The sequence below is a fragment of the Ischnura elegans genome, chromosome 5, assembly GCF_921293095.1.
Source record: "Ischnura elegans chromosome 5, ioIscEleg1.1, whole genome shotgun sequence".
Classification (NCBI taxonomy): domain Eukaryota; kingdom Metazoa; phylum Arthropoda; class Insecta; order Odonata; family Coenagrionidae; genus Ischnura; species Ischnura elegans.
In genome coordinates, this window is record NC_060250.1 from 73,190,576 (window position 1) to 73,213,788 (window position 23,213).

Sequence of the window (23,213 nt, forward strand, 5' to 3'; positions counted from 1 at the left end):
TCATCAATAATACACTTCATCAGTGGCGGACTCAGAGAGAGGCTAGGATAGGCTATAGCCCTCCTCTTGTGTGTTGAATTAACACTGCATAAAATGATATTTATTGATAAATAGAATTTTTTCCAGTTGTTAAATACATACAGGAGAGGAGGGCCCCCCAGCCCACCTTCGTCCCTATCCTGTATCCGCTGCTGTACTTCACTGGTCCCGTATCATGAATTCGTCAAAGATGGGTTGATATGCATTAAAACCATTTCTATCCTCGTCTACTAGAAACAAATCTGATCCCAAGTACGCGTTCTACACTCCACAACGTGAGTTGGCGGTGAAGAGAGAGGGAGAGAGAAATATTGACACGTAAATCGGCCACAGCGGACTCGTGCCTCGAGTTAATATTTCCCTCGCCTTCCCAATTAGTTCCGCGCACCCTACGGCCGCCCACTCATTAGCCTCCAGAGTGCAAATGCTTCCGCAATACGAAAACTCCACTCCCTGCAAACACATACGCACACAAACACAACGGAACGAAAGAGAAAAAAAAATCAACCAACTCCCCGACCTCCTACTCAGTCCTGCGGCGGTAAGGACACGAATCGTCATTCAGATTGTACCTCGGATGATTTGGGATGCTGCAAGCCACGTCTACGGGCATGCTCCCCGCACATACAATAACAGCGTGGCGCCGTGCGAAAATGCCGAGTGGAGCAATTAGCGAATGAGGGGTCAGTGGCCAGACCGCATGGCGTGCGGCTCTCTGATCCCAAGCCCACCACACTCGCTCCACCGCGAGCCCATTCTCAGCACCTGCCAACCGTCCCAAGATCTATTGCCACCGACTCAAGAAACTGCCTTGCCTCTGTTGAAAAAGCGATATTTAGAGAACTTCCATCAAGTTCATATGCCAAAGGAATCAGAGTAATGGCTCCCTCTCCCTTAAAGTTTAATTATTTTCAAAACATTCCCGAACATAAGATTCCCAATTTAACCCGAAGGTTGACTTGAATAGGTAAGGGTCAAAGAGGTCAAATCCGACTAAGCCGCAAGCATTTGTTTCCTTTAAATACGAGAAATCATAACCGTCACTACTCAAAAATCGCAGGTTTAACGCAGCTCTCCACTCAATTCTATTATCAGCCATTCTTTTCACACCTACGTATATTTTCTCAATTAAATACGTAGCGTGTGAAGGGGTTGTGTCAGGGTTCAATTCAATCAAAAACGCACTGCACGTTGCGGAATGAACCATAAGGTTCGAGGATGAAAATGATTATAAACTTAACAAAAGTGGATGTTTTCCCTACGATTTATCAGTTTAGAACCACAATCTTCTTGGATGGTTACCGGATTCAACTGAAAAACGAACTACGCACATTTCAATTCCTCCTTAAAACTGGCGTCAGTATCATCAATTTAATCGAAAACATTTACTGTCGACCACCTCCTTCATTCCTCACAACAATGCCAGATACAACACTTTGAAGTGCTGTATCTCGGTAACCATTGAATCGTTTGAGCTGAAATAAAGATCAAATGAAAGTAAATTTATTCTTACACTTTCTCAATTACATCAAAAATTCATTCTTATATTTAAAAAAAACTATTCGGCTTTGCATGAAAAAAATTCCACTTTTGGCGCTATTCACTCACACTCACATATTCACCCAAACACACACACAATCAACAACACACGCACCAACGCATTCCCAGAACCCCCCACATACTCACGTGACAGGAAGTGGTACGCATGAATCCACTCCGTAATGAACCCGATGACGTGGTTCCTCTCCGTGAGGACGGTGACCGTGCAGTTGACGATGGTCACGACGGAGGGGTCGGGGGGGGAGGAGGAGGGGAAAGGCGGGGAGGGCAGGACCTCGTCCGGAGAGGAAGATGAAGACCGAGGATATTCGGGGGGCGGCGGCCAACCCCCTCTGTCCCCCTGGACGTCATCCGGAGACCCTCCCCCTGACTCACCCTCCCTCAGCATTTCCTCATCGCTTTCCTGGTCCCGTTCCTCCTCCTCCTCTTGCGGGGGTCGGTCCGTCACGAGGTAGGAAGATGTCAGGGGAGGCAAGGGTGGTGTGGGTTGGGTGGTGGAGGATCGGAGCTGCAAGCGGGGACGTGGGCTTCGGAGGACAGCCACTTGGGGCTTGCTGGTGTGCGCACCGCCAGCACCGGTCCGACGGCGGAGGTAAGGGTATTGGGTGCTGCCGATGACCGCGTGCCTGTCTACCTCCGCTAAAGAGTCGGGCGTGGAGGGAAGAGACACAAGCGAGGGGCGAAAGAAAAAGAAAGAGAAAACAAGTGAAAGCGACGGGTGAAAAAGGGTTGGAAAAAAGTAGGTTCAAAAGGTGTCCCCGGGATTGATACGGGAAAGAACATAAACCATGGATGTAAATAAATATTTGAATCGAAAATGAGAGGAGGAAATTGTGAAAAAAAACAAATTGTAAATACCGTGGGTTCGCCGTGAACTATGAAACCTACGAATTTTTTCATGTTAGTTTCATATTTCCTAAATTCCAAGATAAAAGTTGACAGGACATAAATGAAAATATTCCAATTCCTTGAAGACGCAGTCCATTATATTAAAACGCCCAGTTTGTTTAAAACACGAAATCACTTATTCTACTATATAGGTCTGGTGTGTAAGATGAAGAGTTACAGAACATTTCGCGAGGTGTAATGAAAAGAACCGAATACGTTAAGGAAACTACGGCGTGAACCCAAGAAATATAAGTACAGCTTGCGACCTTATTCCCATCACATTTAAGAATAGCATAGTCTGCAAATAATTCATTAATTAATAAAGTGAAGTTGGTTGACCAGAAAAAGAGATTGAATCCCACAGATGTTATATTTTTCAGTCAAATTTTACCTAATTGTAATTGATTTATTTTAAAAGGAACTCCTCGTGAGTAACTACTATCGCATTGCTAATTTAGTTCAAAATTTCTATATTATCCTCGACTCCCTTGCATCAATATATAAACTAAATCAGTGGAACAAAGGAGATGACTTTTTGAGCACATATTTTCATATTCATTTAAGTTATAAGCTGGGCTGAATCTGATAATCTCTTTAAGAACGCACGTCTCCACGAATTTATGAACCATTTATTTATGTTTTTTGCAAAAAATAAGCATTCATAACATTTTTAAATTCTGGAAGAGTCCAATTAAGATACAAAATCACAAAATTATAATTCACCAGAACATATCTCTTTAATATGAGCAAAGAAAGTTTTTGTTAAGGGGAGGAATGGTGACGTCATTAAATGAGTGAATCGAATAATTATGATTGTATAGCTGCACATTTACATATAACATGTGTCAAATTAATAAATTTAATATCAGGCAAACAAATAATGTGGATATACCCCTAATCATTATGCCTGCATTACAAATTTATGATTATTATCAATCTAAAGAAGATTGAATTTACATAATTAATAATGGATACTGGCAATTTCAACATTAGGGTTTCAGGCTTCATGAAAGCAAAATTTAAATTTGATTCACTTAATCGCTCTAAAACCCTTAAAAACCTCCATCTAAAAAACCCTTGTTGACAATTAACGTTTTGCTTTGTTAGCATGAAATTATTCATAAACTCATTAGCGGACAAACACATAAGCATTTGAAGGAAAAGCTAAAACAAATTTTACGCAATATATTCATTGTTAATATTATCAAAAGCATTATTTGAAATAATTTTTGTACATGGATTAACATTGAAAAATGTACAGCAAAGTTAAAATATAGCAGAAGCTATAACTAAGTTAACATTTTATAGAACCCAAGGATTAGTTTCTAAGCTATTACTTTGGCCAAAGAGTTCATTAATGACTATACAATCAGAAGATAAAATCGTTTACGTGTGAAAACAGAATCTCCATCACAAGAATAATAAAATTTGCCGTTTGTACAAAAGGAAAAGAAAAAACTTTAATCCCGATTGAATATCGCTTTTTACAATATCTGCTGGCGGCAAAGTAACCATCTATTAATAAACGCTGAGGCGTTTCACAATATTTACAGTTGCTTTATCCCTCCATGATTTGGGACAATTCATCGTAAGGAGGTTGAAAGGTATGCCTTGAATTAAATTTTAATACATACCCATTAAATATTCTTGTACAATATTGAAAATATTTTAACCAGGTCTTCCAGAAAAGATGTTAATTAATATCGAGCAATAATAGCATTGAAATAAAATTAAATTGAATAAAAAAATCTTTCTTTTTCGTTAAATATGAACTCTATGTTAAAGTCTACTTCACTGGTATGTTGGACGATGGATACAAATGAAAAACGTTTAAAATCTCTTAACGCCATTTTACATACGCATACAAAAACTTAAGCAAAACCCTAAAATTTTTTTGATAACACGCAGATACATCCTACATGAATTTTCATCCACGTAGATTTAAATTCTATCAGCGTGAAATCAATTCTTCACCAATTATCTCCCTTCGTTATGCACCTGATATTTAAAAGTCTACGGCAAGAGATACTGAATACCTATACAATCTATAGTTCAACTTCCAGCTTCTAGCGTTTGTTTACAATATTTTCTGATGATATGCAAGCAATAATGAATCTGAATCAAGTTACCTAACATCCATTTCACCCACAAATTAGCAGTATATATCTATGAATGGTTAATAATGGAAATATAAATACAAATGAGAAGGATGATAAGCCCAAATAAATAAAACTGTGGATTAATTACATTGTGCCACACCGTTAGTACATGAAATACCAAAAGATGACAGAAGGAGAGAAACATTGGAGAATATTAGAACATGAACAACGAAAAAAGGTGAAAAAAGCAGAATGAGAAGACAGAAGCAAATAAAATATTAGGTCTCGCATCATATGTAATTAATAAGTATCCAAAGAGAGAAATCGTATCCTAAGGACACGAAAGATTAATGGCAAACGGTCGCTATACGTTTCAACTTCAATCAACATCTTACAGTACAACAGTAAAGATTGTCACCATAATAATAAACTTGAAGATCAGCATTTCAAGACGAGAGTATAGAAATACCGTATATGTAGTAATGTAGTAATAACGAAGCACGGAAGCTGAGCCATTACAATTACGTATTTACCAAAATTCCGTACATGGCACCAATAGGCAACTGCAATGCAAATGTGCACGGATATATATCAAAGCTTCCCCTGTTTCATGGTAACTTACGGGGTTCTCATAGTAACACCATTAGACGCGTCCTCCACCATTGCCTAGAGTTTCAGCAGTTACGCGAACCAAGCTCCAAGCCTTGTCAAAAGGAAGAGTAATGTTCTTGCGATGTGCACGTAGCATATTAAAGTTATAACTTCAACAGAATCCCAACTCTGAGACACACTCTCCTGGGACTGTTTTATTTCAGGTCTTTCTCACTTTAAGCGTCCGAGCAAGTTTTGGTAATATTCGTGCGACGAATTCGACCGCCACTTGCGAAAGCAGCGCATTAATACCTCGTCGCGAGTGCACCCGAATGCACCACACACACCTTGCGTCATCATTTCTTGCCCGCTTCGCGTTTCCCACATCTATCCAGGCACCCGGTGCAATTTGCCACCCTCCGCGACCCTCGCTCTCTCAAGGGGGAAATAATAGCACGCTGACCCACTTGTGAGATCTCTTGAGCTTGACTCCACGTGTTGTTCGAACCCACATGCTTCCCACCTCGAAAGTTCTCCAAAAAATGTTTTTCGAAACAAAAGCTTCTGCGTCGAAGAATTTTCAAGAAGCTCCATATTTTTAATTAGAATGAAAGTGAATCGATTCCAAATATACGTTTTTCTGGAGAAAATTTTCTCACGCCCAGGGGTGGCTTTAGCGGGGGGATGATCACAGGGGTCATATAAGGGGTCATATTTGAACAAAATTTAAATTTTCATTTGTATTATAGCTTGTGTATCTTCATAAAGAAGTAAATGAGTGTATGCGAAAACGCATGGCTACAAGTACACAGGGGTCATATAAGGGGTCATATTTGAACAAAATTTAAATTTTCATTTGTATTATAGCTTGTGTATCTTCATAAAGAAGTAAATGAGTGTATGCGAAAACGCATGGCTACAAGTACACAGGGGTCATATAAGGGGTCATATTTGAACAAAATTTAAATTTTCATTTGTATTATAGCTTGTGTATCTTCATAAAGAAGTAAATGAGTGTATGCGAAAACGCATGGCTACAAGTACACTTCACTTCAGAAAATTATTAGTGGATTACTCTTTAGATAGGGATGGATTTATGGTGGGGGTCACATGGACCATGACACCCCCAAATTTTATCAATTTTTTTCAAATTTTTATTTGTTTAGTAATTTTTGTATTCTTGTAAAGGATAAAAGTGATTTCATGTGCAAATGCACGGCTACAAGTCCCAAACGTGAGAGTAGCTTGAATTGTATTTAACATAGAGCGTATCACACCTACGATAAAAACGCTCTTCTCCCCGAGGGGTAGTCCATATTCCCCGGACCCAAGCCATGACCCTCTCCTCCAATCTGATTGTGAATCCGCCCCCGGTCGCAACCAAAATATATGCTTGAAATTATACCCCGCGTTTTGATATGAGGTTACTATGTTTGAAATAACATCACGTATTCAAAACACACCTCGCCTTAGGCTGAAATATCAGGTGAGTATTGGGACAACAGGCCAGTAATTGCGTTTATTGTTCACGACTTAGAATTAGAATGTACAGTACGTAGCAGAGTAACACATCGTCGAATGCTAAATGGCTTGATACATAAAATTCCAATCTTTAAAGGAAGGAAATCTTCCGAATGTATTTTCCTCGCTGGGGAGGTATCAGGTCATCAGAGGAGGAAAAGGAAAGATATCTAGTATATGCTCCAATCAACGCCTTTCGCGACATAGGAAGAAGGGGGAACTTAATTAGGTTCTGGTATATCTTTGAGCAGATGAAAATAAGGCGAGATTTAATTTCAAGGTGTGAAGGGTTAGGTAATCATTATCACATCAGATCATCGCGTCATTCAAGAAATAGGTTCCGTCACAGCTGAGTAGCTGTTGAGGGGGTGAGGAGCCAAAAGGTACAAGTGATATTTTCCTTAAAAGAGTCAGCAACAAAATTTGAGAGAAGAAATATACAAAAACTTGGCGACCAAGGGATTGTTTACGTTCACTCAGTACCAGCTGGATGGCCGGAAACAGTTTTGAATTATCGCGAACTGTCAAATGTATTCTCAATCTGAGCGATAAATACAAAAAATGAATCCGTCGAAAATTGTCATAATGTCTCCAAAGAACTAGAAATAGCGCAAGAATGTAATACCATCTGTTTCTGATCAGTATTGAAAATTCGATAGCTGATTGGGAACTGGGATCTATTTGAGTTGCAAGATGTTGCTCGAATGGACAAAAAAGCAGACAAAAAATTGATTTAAGAAAAACGTGGTAAGAACTAAGGTCACAACTCAACAACTTTTAAAGGAACAGGTTGAGGGATAGGATAGAATATGATAAATTTAACTTGCTTCAATAAAGGTTTGGTTTAGTCAATGAATGGTTCAGTAACATTTTGTGGAAGGAATGATCAGAAATTGTTGATTCAGAGTCGTTAGTTCACACTAACTTTGCATCTGGATGAAGTAATAAGTTTTTCTGGGAATATAACGCGATATGGTTCTGGTAGAAAATAAGCTTGAGAGGTCACTATATATACCTTGATTAGGCATTCACTAAATATACACTCCTACTTTAAATACTGAAGAATGATTTACATGGTTCTGTTTAACTTTGTGATTTATAACTACACTAAAAAATTGATACATTAACTATTTTGAAATGAAAATTATATAGTTCTTTTACCTGCCAGAGAAGTGGGGGTACGTCTGTACGTTAAATGATTCTCAAGTAAACCATACATAAAATGAACAGTAGAATGATAAGTGATTTAATCTAATCATCTTAATCATCGTGTATCGAAAAATGAGGAAGTTCAAATGAGCATACAACTAAAAGAGCATAGGGAAATAATTTACGAGAGCAAATTCTTAAGGACTAAAAATGAATCCAATATGTTAATGAGTGCAAAGATGTAATCATAGAATTCTGAATATCCAATTTCTACGTTGAGGGGAAAACACAATTATATTTTGAAAGAAAGATATTAATCTAAACTCGTTTTTCTGATTAGAGCATTAAAATCTGATTCTTGAGCAGATTCTGCTAAAATTGGAAAATGGAATTCACATGTTTACGCAGCAGAAGTAACATGAGCATAAATGCCACAAAACTATTCCAAAAAAGAGTATTGTACACGGTAACACTAGATATTCAAAGTAAAAATGAAAGTTCAAATGGACAGGGGATGCAAGATCTCAAGCATTAATTTGATATCCCTTGATGAGAAACAAAAGTGATGAAAGAATGAGTAAGCCGGAGTGAAAGCTTCTAGCACCACCCTAATTGAATGTTACTGGGACGAAATGAAGAAATGAAAAAAAACGACTAACGATATCGTAGCAATTTTCGGACACATTCCTGTAACCCTCTGCGACACAAACAATGCTCCCTGAAATTGGAGTAGGCAGCAATAACAGGAGAAACAACGACCTTGGAAAATTGCCGGGGAAAATATCGTAGGGCGGATGGGAGAAGGAAAAAAACATAAAAGAGGCTCGAAAAAAATCTCTCAACGAAGATGGAACGAGCGAGGGAAACAGAAATTGAAAGATTCTTCGCTTTTTTGAGAGTTTTGCACCATAAGCTGACCCTTACATATTTAATCGTTCTAAGAAAAGTCGCTCCGTTATGCTTAGGGATAATTCTGGTGCTTCCGAGAATGGTAGACCAAAGGAAGCATCAGATGGGAAGAAAATACGGATCTTTACTTATAGGGGGTTAGGTGGAAACAGTGCTGAGATGGGGTAAAGGAATGAGGGATTCTGGAGGTCCAAGTTAGACCAGATGACGTAAATAAACGTGGGCGGTGTGAGATATAGTGGAAGGTGTGATGCGGGATACGAGGGAGTTGATTGAAAGATGGAAAGAGGAAAAAAAAACGGAAGGACGAAATTGGGAAATATTATCTCCTCGGCCATTGGGAGTAGACGGAGGTTATTTTGGAGGAGGATCTATAAATGGTAGAATTTGAGGACTACGCTGAATAGCAAATTAACTGAAAATGGAGTAGGCAGATAACTACATCATGGAGTCACTTTTTTTCTCACGAGAAAAGACTCGAAAAGCAATATGTCGTGAAAGCGAGGGACATTAAAGGATAGGAACTCTTCTTTTCTCAATAGTTACGACAAAGAAAAAATAGGGAAATATTGCAGGGAAACTATATTAGCAAATACTTTTTGCATTGGCTGATAATCAAAAGGGTAAAAATTATCCTATCTTTCGGGAAAATACAGTGGAGGGGTACTGATTAAAAAGAAGTACTCTAGGGAATTAAGGTGATACCAATTGTTACTTTCCGGATATGTTTTTACTCACAGGTAATTCAGTATGGTTATAGCTAATTAATAAAAAAACGCGATCAATATAAAGTTTAATAGGACGCAATATAGTCAGTTAATAATCACATATAGTAACACAGGTGCTATTTAGGTTATGAAGTTATATCATTGTAGATGTCTAATGAAAATGGGGCTGATAAAAGTCAAGAATTTCAAGTATAAGCAAAAAATGCATACTCTACTTGTAGCTACGGGAAATAACTCACGATAAAAACGCAATTATCAACAGCAAGGGTGTATGATATGCGAAAAATAACTAAAGGTAAGAAAAATCATTGGCAACAATTTGAGGAGCTTCTAAAGACTTATGCGCACGAAAAGTATATCGACTGCATAATCCGTGAAACCACAGCAGACTAGCAGTTAATCATGGCCATAAATGTGAAAATGTATGCATATCCATTTCACGAAAAATTATATTAAAACATTATTTATTCGAACAAAATTGTAGGGACGAATGAACGAAATTAGCCAAGTATTTTTCCATCTGTCGGTTAGAAGTCATTCAAGTATGAGTTCAGAGTTATATATGCCATGTAAATAATGTAGAAAAATGTATCAGTAACTGGGTAATCTCACTCAATTAATATATTCTGCTGTTATTATCTCATAAAGGTACCTCGCCTAAAGAGCGTTTCCCAAAGGGTCTCTTCTCCGCCGGAAAACAGCAACGTCGCATGAAGGACGTTTTAGTGGAACGATTATTCACTGCATAACCATAATTTTTCCATTTTGAGCATGATGTGTACCAAATTAATGAATCCTAAGTAAACACAGGACCCCCTACCGTCAAAGAGAAAAACCCAAGCAAATGAATGAAAATGAAATAATAGCTTTTATGCTGCAAACAAAGCTAGGCCTTTAGATAGCGAGATCGTTCGTAAATTAACCCGTGAGCCTAGTTAAAATTCCGCAATGGGATTTGATTTGATCCATTTCGATACAGCAGCTTGTTATGGACTGTGTTTACCATGCAAAATGACCCCGTTAAATGATGTACCTAATATTCCAACACTAGATCACAAAGATCATTCTTTTGGAGTCACTTCGAAACTCTGTTTCAAAATCCAGCCGAGCAACTATTCCATGGAACAGAGATATGCCTTTGAAACAATATCAACAGCATTAGCGGAATTGATGCAATTTTTTATACGCAATCAAACATAATACTGATCGTGAGCTCTTATTTGGAAGAACTTTTTCGAAATCGTAATTTTCACTGAGAGAGTGCCTGGGAGTAGCAGTTGTTAAAAGGAAGTATTTTTTCAAATACTTTAAAAATAAATAAAGTAGATACAATTTGACCATTCATATTCTTATTTGATTCTTTTGGCTTGATTTTCGGATCACTTTGCAAATGACTTTACAAGATCATTAATTACACTTGACCAGAGATTCATGTACATTAGAAGAATTCAAGCACAGTATGGGGAACTTCATACAATTAAATAGAGAAAACAGAAACAATTTATTAAGTATTACCTTGGAAAAATGCTTCGAGTTAGCAGACAAACAAACCATCCGCTTACAAAAAAACAGTTGGGAGTAAGAGTAACAGAAAAAAAAGAAGCAACTAATCTTTTTTTCGAGGTGAATAATGTTGTCTGGCACAATTGAAAACTGCATCCGTAGATAATTCAAAGAAACTTCGTTGGAAAACCGCATTAGGAAAAATTCCATCAAAACTTCTGCGCTAGATCTCATCTTAATATCTGATGTTTACGGGCGGGTGGACTAAAGATAGCGTGTTTTTTTTCCGAGTAAGACGCTCACGAGTTTCCACGCAATATAATGCTATAGAAACATTTCTTGGGTGACAAAAAAAAATTCCTCGACCATCAGGAAAGAGTTCACTTTTCGGTCACACAGGAAAAGAAAGACGACCACCATAGTGTACCAAAAAGCTTCCGAGAAAAAACAAGGGGACCATTTCGGAAAAAAGATGATCTCGGGGTTCGCCCAGGCGGCAACGATACATTGAGAGGAAAGCGTAAAAACAACCTATCCACGAGCAAGAAGCCATCGAATATAGCGCCACCAGGACGATATTGGAAAGAGATGACTCAGGAGGGTGAATAGTGGAACCGAAGATGATACATGGTTTCTATAAAAAACAGCGGACAACGCTGTAGCAGAGAATATGCACCTAGATATTACAACATTACATTAGCTTCTATTCCGAGAAAACACGCTTAAACAACTAAACAAAAATAGCTGAGCAAAGAAATTAAAGGTATTAACAGAAAAAATTTGAGTCTCTGTCTAGCAGAAGGACGTCATAATTAGTAGTAGGTACAAAATTTGAATACTCTGCAATTTATATCAAACTTTCAACAGGAATGGGATCATTCTCTCAGATCAGAAGAATGAATTCGTTAAAGGAATTCGGTCGGCGAAAAGGTAAATAAGAACGAAAAAGATATCTTTCTACCTCGTCCATCGTCTCATAAGTTTAAAATTAAAATCAAACGCTCAAGTTGCCGTATCTGGTCATGAGTAACTTACGTCATCAGGTTTTAGGTTCCTAGTTTGTTCAGGGTTATTCGGTAACTCATTGCGGGAAAAAGGTGTATACAACAACAAAACAAGCGAGGTCAAAACAAGGAGTTGCTAACAGGCAGTGACCCGCTTTGAAGGAGTGTGTGACATCATTAAAGTAGAGTTTTCGTGGTGAACAGGTTGAAAAGTAGGAAACGGTTTAAGATGCGGCCTTAAAATACTACACAGAAACGGCTTAAAATACTACACAGAAACGTATTTTTTCTATTTTTGATCCGTTACCCACTCCTCTAGCGGCTCGAGACGAAAAACCAAAGTTAATGACGTCACACGCTCCTTCAAAGCGGATCACAAACAGAAATATGCAGGTCCCTGTATTTTATAAGCTATATCACAAACCGCAACAAAATATTGTTGACGAAGCTCATTAAGTTTGGGATAAGATGGCTGGAAGGGATGAGAGACTGAGCGATGTGGGGAATTATTTAAGAAAAGCGATTGGGGAATTTTTAATGGGAAAAGTTTTAGGGCGGATGCGGGACTAGATTTTCATGGAGAAGTTGCAGAATTAAAAAACGCGCTCACTCGCTCAAACATACCACCGTTCTCTTGCCTCGAATTCAAGTTTCTAGTACCTTCTTTTCCAGTACATTTGCTGCAAATACTTAACTGTGTGGCTAAATGACTAATAAATGTGACTTAAAGAAAAATGTAGGGACGACTTAGAGCAAGGGTCCTCAACCCGCAGCTCCCGGGCCGCATGCGGCCCGCCGGCTAATGTCTTGCGGCTCGTAGAGGATAAAAATAATATTGTTTCGCGAACAAATTATTAACACACAAGTCAATAATAAACAATGACAAAAATCGTATTGATCGATTGAAATTTATAACCATTAAATATTAATGCACTTTTTTAATGTTTTCTACTGTTTTGGGGTGGTAAAATGACTTGGAGCATTGTGGCTCTTCGGACATTTTGAAATCGATTTTTGGCCATTGCATGAAAAAGGTTGAAGACCCCTGACTTAGGGAATGCAATTTTTTCGAAAGGTCAGCTACCCAGCTTTCCAGACCCGATGGCACAACTTTCGTTCGTGCTGAGATTCTGTCGCTCTTCATCGAAAAGTCCAGCGTTATTAAGTAATTCCATGTACATGAACTGGAGTAGGAAGTTCCAATACCATTTTTGAGCATAAAGTTTTCACCAGGGGTCAAAGTAACCACTTGAGCCAAAACGGTAAAACTTCGCACGAAGGGGAATCGGGTTGTTGTGGTGGCTAGAGTGTTGGCTCCCTACCCCGAGGGGTGGGGTTCGAATTCCGGCCGTGACAGAGAATTTTCAGAGACTACCCAATTCCTGCTTGAATGCTATGTGGAGGAGATTTCAAGCGCAATATTTCGTCCGTCGGATGGGTCGTTAAGCCATAGTCCCCTTGGCGCCTTTCGTTAAGAGCAGGCTAATGCCGACGCCAGGTTTCTCTCCACCCTTCTTTCCCTACCTTTCCCTCATGGCACAAATGACCTTAGCCGTCGGTCGCCTGCTCTTAGTACCATACCAATAATAAGTCAATCTCGCCAAACACTAAAAGATTTTATCAATAGTATTCGCCGGGAAAACTTACGACCTTTTGGGTTTCAAGAAGTCGCCACCGCGTCGCTGACGGGCGAGAGTGATCCGAGTTTGACTGGGAAAACATGGTATAATTAGGTGTTTTAACCAAAATTTATGTTAATGAGATTGGTTGCAGGCATATGGTTGCAGAGATTTTTTAGAGAAAGCCCGATCCCTGTTTGTATGCTGTGTGAAGGACATTTCAAGCTCAACACTCCGTCCGTCGAATAAGATGTCAAAACCAGTGGCGCAGCGAGGGGGGTTTTTGGGGATGAACCCCCCCCCCCAGAACTCAGAGAAATTTTTAATTTTAATCCATTTTACTTAATTGGATTGATATCACTAATAGAAGAGTTTAAGGATTAATAAAATATCCCTCATAAAGCCGTAAATCTCACCATTTTGAGCTATTTATCTTAAAATTCCGCAATTTACTAATCTCGCACATACCGCTTATCCTGGTGGGTATTCTTTACCCCCACACATCCTGGTATTATTAGTATTAACCCCCCCAGCCTTAATTCCTAGCTGCGCCCCTGGTCAAGACATAGTCCCCTTGGCGCCTTTCGCTAAAAACAGGCTATTGCCAACGACGTGTTTCTCTCCACCCTTCCTTCCATACCCTTCCCTCATGGCGCAAATGACCTCAGCAGTCGGTCGCCTCCTTCAAATACCATACCCTACTTTGCACAAAACTGATCCAGAGGTCAAATGAAGATAAAAATTCGTGCGAGTAGCCGAAACAGTACGTCACTAATAACAAATTTAACAATTACAAACACACGAGCAACCATGCCCTGATTGGGGCAAACCTACCCTGGCGGGAATCGATCCCGCGACCTCTTGTTTGGCAGACGAGTACTCTACCCAGCTGCCACCGAGGCCTGCATAGACCATGGGAAAGAGAAGAGCATTCAAGACAGTAAGGGGAAAGAAAGAGAGAGAGAAACGATAAAATACGTATGTTTACGAAGGAACGCATTGTCTCCAGGGAGCTAGCCATCTTGGGAGAGAGGGTTGGGGTTGGGGCACCATCCCCCTCTCCCTATCATCATGTTTCCCCGACCCGCCCCCATCCCTTATTTTCTCCACCCCTCCAATAGTTGCCATAGGCGGAGGGAAAGCTGGTGGCGAGCAAAGGAGAAAAAAACCTGCAGGAAGTGAGACGAGGACTGATGGGAAAATGGACGTATATGGACCTAGCCTCCCTTCTGGTTACGCCTCCGGTCACAGGGAAGGGTACAGATCGGAACCGGTGAACGAGGAAGGGGTGAAAACACGTAGGAAGCAGGACTGCCAACCGATATATCGATGAGACTGACTGTAAGACTGGGAGAAAAGGTATGAGGCCCATTATGAAGTGACCACTGACTAGCCACGGCTGACCAATCATTGTCTTTGTCCGGGGGAGAAGACCCGGACTTAACCTCGGGTATGTCAGTATCACAACAATCAGGGTTAAGGAGCCAGTTTCTTTCTCTGGGCCACCTCGCACTTCGAGGATTTTATCTGTTGGTGTCCTATGGCTTTACCCGGGTTTTGAACTTGTGACAACGCGCAACTATATGGGCAACAACGCTCCCAAAATCAATCACGCTCCCGAACGAAGGCGATAGCATATACATGTACCAGATGATGGCTCAGTGAGCCAAAACGCGTTGTACGCAGTAAAAAGTTTTGTGGAAAAGTGGTATGATCTTTTATATATTAAAAGATGAAAGTCACCTCTAAAAAAATCATTTCGCTTACAAGGTATTCGAACCAGGATCTCCTGATTGGGAGATTCCATGCGTGTGAATGCATACAAAGGTACTTGTTCAATGCAGTACTTTGGAAAACGTTCGTCACGGAATAGCGACTAAGAGGGTTTTATTCTCCGATATTGACTCAGTAAGCACGACAACCGCCTCCTGAGCAACAGTGTGCACTTATGGTGTTAACACCTTGTTCGGTTAAACCAGTCTGAGAGTCATCATAGAAGAAGATGGCTTGGTGGTGTATCTAGCAGGCTACCTGACCAGCTATCGTGAAATCCTGGTTGGAATCCAGCTACGACAAATGATTTTTTCATGGCGAATTTCATCTTTGGTGCATGCAAGTTTGCACCGGTACTCTTGACTGCGTTCTAAGTCACTTGTCCCATGTTTTCAATCGCATATTTTTTTTCGTATTTTATCCTCGTCATTTTTTATGCATCTGATTCAAATTACATTTAATGCATTTGTTTTTCGTTATGTATTATATATTTTTATGATATTGGGTCACTGTAGTTTGAAAAAATTGCTTTATGTGGGCATTTTAAGTATGTAAGTATTTATTTTAAGCATGTATTTTAAGTAAATAAAAAAATGAAATAAAAATATTTTCAAAAAAAGAGTTGGCAGTGCTGGTAGGAGGACAAGAGCAGTAAGGAAACAAAGGAAAAACAATATGCTTAGAGAAGGAGGGGGTGGCTGATGTTCAGCCCCGTCTTGGGAGGTTGGTGGAACACGAGAGAAAGGGATGTGGCCTCGGAGGGAAGAGACGCGACGCGGGGATGAGCTGGTGTCGGCCGCCGCGGAATCCACCGCTCCCACTTAATAAGGGCGTCCCGACATTGGCTTACAGTTCCCGCTGCCGCTTGCACGTGAATAGCAATAAGGGGGAGACGCGGTCTCCCCTCCTTCCCGGGGAGAAAAGCCAGGGGAGACTGGAGCGGGAAACATAATTTTAACCTTACTTTCCCATCTTTATAACCCTCATATATCACTCAATATCCAGTTGCGCTACAACAAGAAAACTATAGTAGGGGAAATCTGCAAAGTAAATCTCTTACCTTCCGAATCATTTAAACGTCAACTATAGAGTATTGCAATAAATACGAATTTTCCACGATTGTAAAATTTATCACGACCTAGGTTTCAATGTTACTACATTATTTTTAAGGTAACATTGAAGTTAATGTAGTATTCTGTAGGTGTCAACGTTACAATATTATCTAAAAGGTAACATTGAAAAATTTAAGTTAATGTAGTATCATGTAGGCTTCAACTTTAAAAAATAATCTAAAAGGTTACATTGAAACATATAAATTAATGTAGTATCATGTGGTTTTCAACGTTACTATATTATCTTTAAGGTAACATTGAAACATTTAAATTAATGTAGTATCATGTAGGTTTCAACCTTAGAGCATTATCTTTAAGGTAACATTGAAACATTGAGGATAATAGTGTAACATTGAAAAATAGGTCGTAATAAATTTTATGATCGATAGGAATTGCAAATAGCTATTTCATTATGGAAAAACTCTACTCTATTACGCTTGAATCTTAAATCTGAAAAAAAACGGTCGGAAGCCTCAACAAAGAAAGTATACATCTTGTGTCCATCTTTTCATTAAAAGAAATACAATTCACAAAATTTAACCGTAAAAAATAAATATGGAAGCCGATAGTGGAAGCAAGGCTTGAAGTAGAGCATGAATCACAAACCACCTTTCACTATACCTTATTGAGGGAGGACTTCCCATTTATACTATTACCAAAAAACAAGACGATATATTTTGCAATCAATGCATAAGAGGCATCGAAATCAATCTAATCCGGGATCACTACATTAATCACTTCTGCCACATAAATTAGAAATAGGAAACCATAAAATTTAGGCTTTATAATTACTTGTCAGCCTCAAAATACAAGTGCGATCGTAATGAGAGACTCATACAATGATTTTCAACATTTTCATGACCTGGAAAAATATCCTTTTCATCCCAATATTATTAGGTATCCTCCCTGACAATCCTCTATTTTTACAAAAATTCGTATATTTCTTATGTTAGTGATTCACTTTACACATATGGGGATGAAATTCCTTAGTCGAATATGAATAGACCCTGGGACAATGGTTGATTAGATGAGAAATTTCCATGGTGTGCTTGGCCACCTCCACGTGTACGCTTCCTAAAACAACGATTTCCCTTCCATCCAGAGATTCTGACACCCGTAATAACACCTATTCAGTCCCTCCCATTCTCTGTAGCACACCTACTCTTCCGAGGCGAGGCAACTTCCACATGTTAGCAAACACTCCCATCCATCCGCTTCCTTCTCAGTCACAGATTGCTTCTCAAGCTCGCCCTCCGTGTCGGGGAGAAATGGCGGATTGGGCGCGCGAGTATGCCAAGACTAATTATTGGTGTGGCAGGAGCAAGGAGGAATACTTGGAGAGATTTGGAGGCTGAAGCGTCTGGTGTGAGCGTAACGGAGCATTTGAAGGCCATTCAAATCAAAGTAAACGTGGAATGGAACCGGGAAAATCAAATTAAAAAAAAATAGTTGACATAGAGTTCATGGAGAAAACTCGAAAAATTTTCTAACCTCAGTGATGTTTTATGTTTTGAAATATACTTTGCTTCAATGGTTATCAGGTAAAACAATTCACGATGCACAAAAAATACAGCCTAAGTTGATATTTAATAATTATATAAATTGCAGATGAAACATTGATAGTCGCTTAAAAATGAAGTGTTTTTCAAGTGTAAAAATACGAATGACGTCCACAGGCATCCTTTACATCTTAATTCACGAATGATACACAGTGGGTTGTAAGAAAAAAATAAATGCAGGCAGGTGATACTAAAAGTCGTTGATATTGATATATATCATTAATATGGAGACAAAGATTATGAAAATAAGACAAATGATCACAAGAATATACAAAGAAAGTTCTTAATTCTGTTAATTTTAGACGAAAGAAAAACCATGAGTTTAGGACTAGTTTTTGCTATTTTACGAAGAAAATGAGGAAGGAATTTAACGTGCTGTCTCAAAAAATAAACACGCATATTGACGACTGGTATTTAAAAAGTTTTTTTTTCACAAGCGTCAGAGATAGAAAGCATGAAAATGGATCACCACCGGCATTAATGTTTACATAACTCTGAGACCACTATAACTCTATGAACTAAAAATCTTCACGCAGATTGTCACGAAAAATATTCTTTAACACTTTCTGTTACTTAAAGAGGAAGAACACGAACGTGTGCACGGAAGTACGTGATTTCTGTCTGTACAAAGGAGCTTTACGATGAAGGTGGTTGGTCGCATGGAAACAAAACAGCAGAGATATCAGCGGAAGGGAGGAGAAATTAAGAGGTGTTCCGGAGAATGAGAAAGAGATGGAAGACGGGAGAACGGCATCTGGGGATAAGAGGGGGTGAGCTATTGATTATGGAGGGTGAAATTTATAGCCCCGCGAGGGAGGAAAAGATGAGGAGGACTGATACGACCGCCGGGGATCCGCGAGGTAACTTGCCGAGGGATGGAAGAGGCGCGGAAGAGAAGAGCAGCACGATGCAACAAAAGAGGAAAGCTCACCTCACCACCAATCCTTAGATTTTATATTTCTATAGGAGGCTCTACTAATATCAGCGCAAAAAAAAGGTAGAAGGCCGATATTTAAACGTTTGTATGAAATCCTGCCGAAGTTCCATAGGGTCTTTTAATACGCCATTTTACTCATTGCATATTCGACTACAACAATGAACCATTAAACACTGTTTAAACTTAAACGTTTAACTTCTACGGCCGAAAGAGTGAAGAAGAGCACGTGAAAAACTATGGCAACGGCGAAACGGTTATGTGCTTCATCTCGTCACGGGAAAAATATTTAATTGGATCACTTCACTGTTTTTTTATAGAAAGAACGATATCTTCCAATTACAAATAGCTTTTTAAAATTAAATTTATCCTATTTTTTATTTTTTAAATGGTCGAAACGTGGTCTTCAATTTCCGAGGTGTAGAATAAATAATACATGAACATCGTAGTTGCGTATGCTATATGGAAAAAATATTGTTCCTCTTAGTTAAAATAAACCACAAGGACAAAAATCACCATTTTGGTAGTGTATTGCCATGGGACGAGGGCAGAATTTCATATGAATGCTTAAAGTTAAGCGTTCTACCGTTTTTGCGCCGATAGTAGGTCGCAGTAGAAGTACTAGAGTGAACACGGTCCCTTTAACCCTTTCTAACCCAGAGCTGCTTCTGGGATACATTGAATTTCAAGACTTATTATTTGTAAAAATGAACATTTTCAACTTAATCATAATTATTGTGGCAGCTGCATATTTCACCATTAAACTTTGCAGCACAAAATAACATGCAGTTTTAATCTTTCCAGAATAGAGCTGAAAATTACTTTAAGTATTTGTATAACTTGGAAGGAACATTGGGTTTTATAATTAGTTAAATCGCCCTCCAACTTTTGTCACTAGCGGCACTAGGCTCGGCTCTGAATTCCCTTCAGAATTGTATTCGTAAAAATATTATTACGGCGCAGTGGTTATGATGTCTAACCACTGCGCCGTACCATGCTACTACCATGCCAAGGTTCCATAAACGAGGTTAGACCTCGGTACTTTTTCTCAAAATTTCTTTCTACTTTTTCTTTTACAGAAGCCTCCTATTAGCAATCATGTAAAATATTTTCACTGGAAAGTATTTCTATGATAGGAACTATTTTTTCATTATATTCATAACCTGGAAACTGTATATAAACTCGCGGTTATGATAACATGCTCGTTTGCAGTTGATATAAGCTTAATGTTTAGCAAAAAAAACATTAAATTCACCGCGTAGCGGTTGCATTTCGGGCTAACATGAATATTGACATTTATACTAGCGACTGGAGCGCTAATATCAGAGGGTTAATATATACGGTAACCGGCGAGAATCATAGGAATCGCGGGAGGGGAGAATCCTGTATACTATATTTTTGCACACAACCATGGATCCGTTAGATAAAGCTTTACAGCTGACGAGGGGACCGGGTTGGTGTAATGGTTGGAGTGTTGGCTTCACACCTCGTAGGACCGGGATCAAATCCCGGCGGTGGCAGAGAATTTTCGGACGGCACCCTATCCGTGCTTGAATGTTATATAGAAGACACTTCAAAACTCCGTCCGTCGAATGGGACGTTCAGCCGTGGCTCCCTAATCACCTTTCGATATGATTCCAGAAAAATGAGACATTATTTATGCAGGAACTTTACATACTTGATTTCCTCTTGTACATAAATTAAAATAACAGAATAATTTGAAACCTTGGTATTGGTCATACCAAAACAAATTTAGACCATAAGAAGCCGGAATAATTTCAATACAAACAAGCATCTACTCATGACCATGGCTCTTGAAAGCGCGTCACATGATTACCATGTTGTCAAGTGTTTGTTTATTTGATGATAGAATACAATTTATAGATGAAACGATGAAATCGATTATTGGGAAAGGTTTTACGTATGAATGTCAGCAATTGCTATAGAATATTTTCGTAAAGTACGCCAGAATTTTTGAAAGTATCCTTGTCGGCCTCGGTGGAGGCGAGTTAAGGTCCTTGCCTGCCAAGACAGAAGGCGCGAGTTCAAGTCCCACCTGGGGAGGTTTCCCGTATCCAGGGCATGGATGAATGTGTACGTTAGATTGGTTAGTTAAAAACCCCGTTGCAAATTAGAGAACACAAACGGCTTGAACATCAGAGGCACTTACGACTGGCCAAACCGTAAGAGTCTGCAGTGGCGGAGCATAGCATCAGTGAGGACAATGCAATACAATGGAAGGAGACGAAACTGCTCTTCCGGGCACTTGGCTAATGAGACCGCCCTGTCAAGGAAACCATTCATATCAGCATGAACCGTAACAACATCAATAGAGACAATGGGTTCCAAATCAGTAATGCTTGGTGACCAATAATAAAATCCTTTATATACAACAAAAATGGCGGGAAAAGCACAACATGCGAGAACCAATCAGGATACACCTGACCATGGATGGGGTGCATATATGCGTGTCAAATTTTCAGAAACGGCATTCAGAAGATGCCCTGAGGATGAACATCAAGTCATTGCTCGAAACGTCGGGAGACATGGAGAAGAGAAACCGGTGGAGAACCAGAGAAACTTTTCTGCACCTGATACGCCGGGAGAACCTAAGATCAGGTGAATAATACTGCTTTCGACGGTAGAGGAATAAATAAAATAAATAAAAATTACAGAGTCCAAAGGTATCATCTACCTAACTTGCGCTTAAACCTTTTTACCACGTCAAGGATAATTTTGCCAAGACGGAGACATTCCCTTTAAGCTGAGCGAACGCAACATTTCCGACGGTGATGAGCGCGCAAACAATGCTCACCGCGGCAGAGAGGACAAGGAAGCGCGACGAGCATCACGAAGCCCGCATCTTGAGCGCGCACTTGACGTAGAGGAAGACGTAAGGATCGCACCGGAAAATCCCAGCTCAACGTCCTGGAACTACTTTCATTATGGCCACAGCGGAGCACTCAGAAAAGGGTAAGGAAGGAAGGTAGGGAGGGAGGGAGGATGAGAGAAGCAGAGAGAATAATCCGTCTCACATTCCTTGAAAACGGTCGCCGCTGCGAACAGTACGAACACATATGAGAAGAAGTCGACCACGCCTCTCCGACAAATCTTTACCGCGAGCGCAATCGCCTGGCATTCCCGCGTCGGCGGTCGCCTAGGTCAAGGCTATAGGCTGGAATATGTACTCCGAAGGCAGTTATATGCGAGACAACTTCTCAAAAAGCGGGAATCCACCGAGCTAAGCGCGAACTCACTTAAGTAGTGGTTCGATACTTGGTAATAAAGGAATCGAATGTTTTATTTCCGGGTTTCCAACCGGGTCAGGGTCTGCATATTGCAGGCCGATGTTTCATTGGGAGACGTTTCCCGTCATCTTCAGGGCTGATGATGAGAAAGATTTTCCAAGATTTCTGCTTGGTATTCTTAAGAAATCTCTACACTATAATTCAAATTTCCAGAGTTATATACCATTATATTTCCAGTATAATATGTATTTCATAAACGAAACATAATGCCTACTTCTTTTAAATTTTTAGGTGAAAAACGGGTCCGACATCTTGCTTTGCAAACAAGATAGATGATATGAGAAATCTTCAATACAAATCATACCAACGCAACAAAACCGGCCTAAATACAAAGACTTTCGAAGAAAAAGTTTTTGAAAAATTGGTCATGTTTGGTTCTTTTAATCTCAATAATGGGTCATATTTATCAAAAGTGGCATAAAATGTATTATTGGCCATAGTTTATGAGTATTTACGCTAAGTTTCAGGTCTCTATCTAAAACAATTCACTTTGGACTTTTGTCCGGCATTTTCCGATTTCGCACCACCGTGCTTTGGCCAACAACAGGCAGACTCTAACCTAGTTGGAAACCTGAAAATAATCCAATCAAGTTATTCACCGGAAAACCTCAGATTCTTCATAATGTGACGAATTTTGTATGCCATATGACAAACAGTGAGGGCGTAGAAAACTTTCACATGATGGGAATTATGGAAATAAGGAGAAGCTAGTGCGTGGTTTCATTTTTAAATTGGAGAATCACCGAACAATAGCTATGATTCATGGAAGGCATTCTATTAGGATTTCAGGTATTCCAAAGTCATTCAATTTTGGAAAGAAAAACATTATAATCCTCTCGTTTGAGATTAGCTTAGAGCAAAACTCTTTCGCTAAATGAGCGATTTTAGTGGTTTGCCAAAAATGTTCTAAAAACTGT

At 39.4% G+C, this 23,213-nt stretch overlaps 1 protein-coding gene across 1 annotated transcript in view; it reads right to left on the minus strand.

The window, feature by feature from the left end:
* LOC124159717 overlaps window positions 1–23,213 on the minus strand; it is a 236,767-nt gene that overhangs the window by 17,804 nt on the left and 195,750 nt on the right. The window contains exon 7 of the mRNA XM_046535627.1: window positions 1,726–2,238. Within this exon, the coding sequence (XP_046391583.1) occupies window positions 1,726–2,238 (513 nt within the window). The remainder of the gene's footprint in view (window positions 1–1,725; window positions 2,239–23,213) is intronic.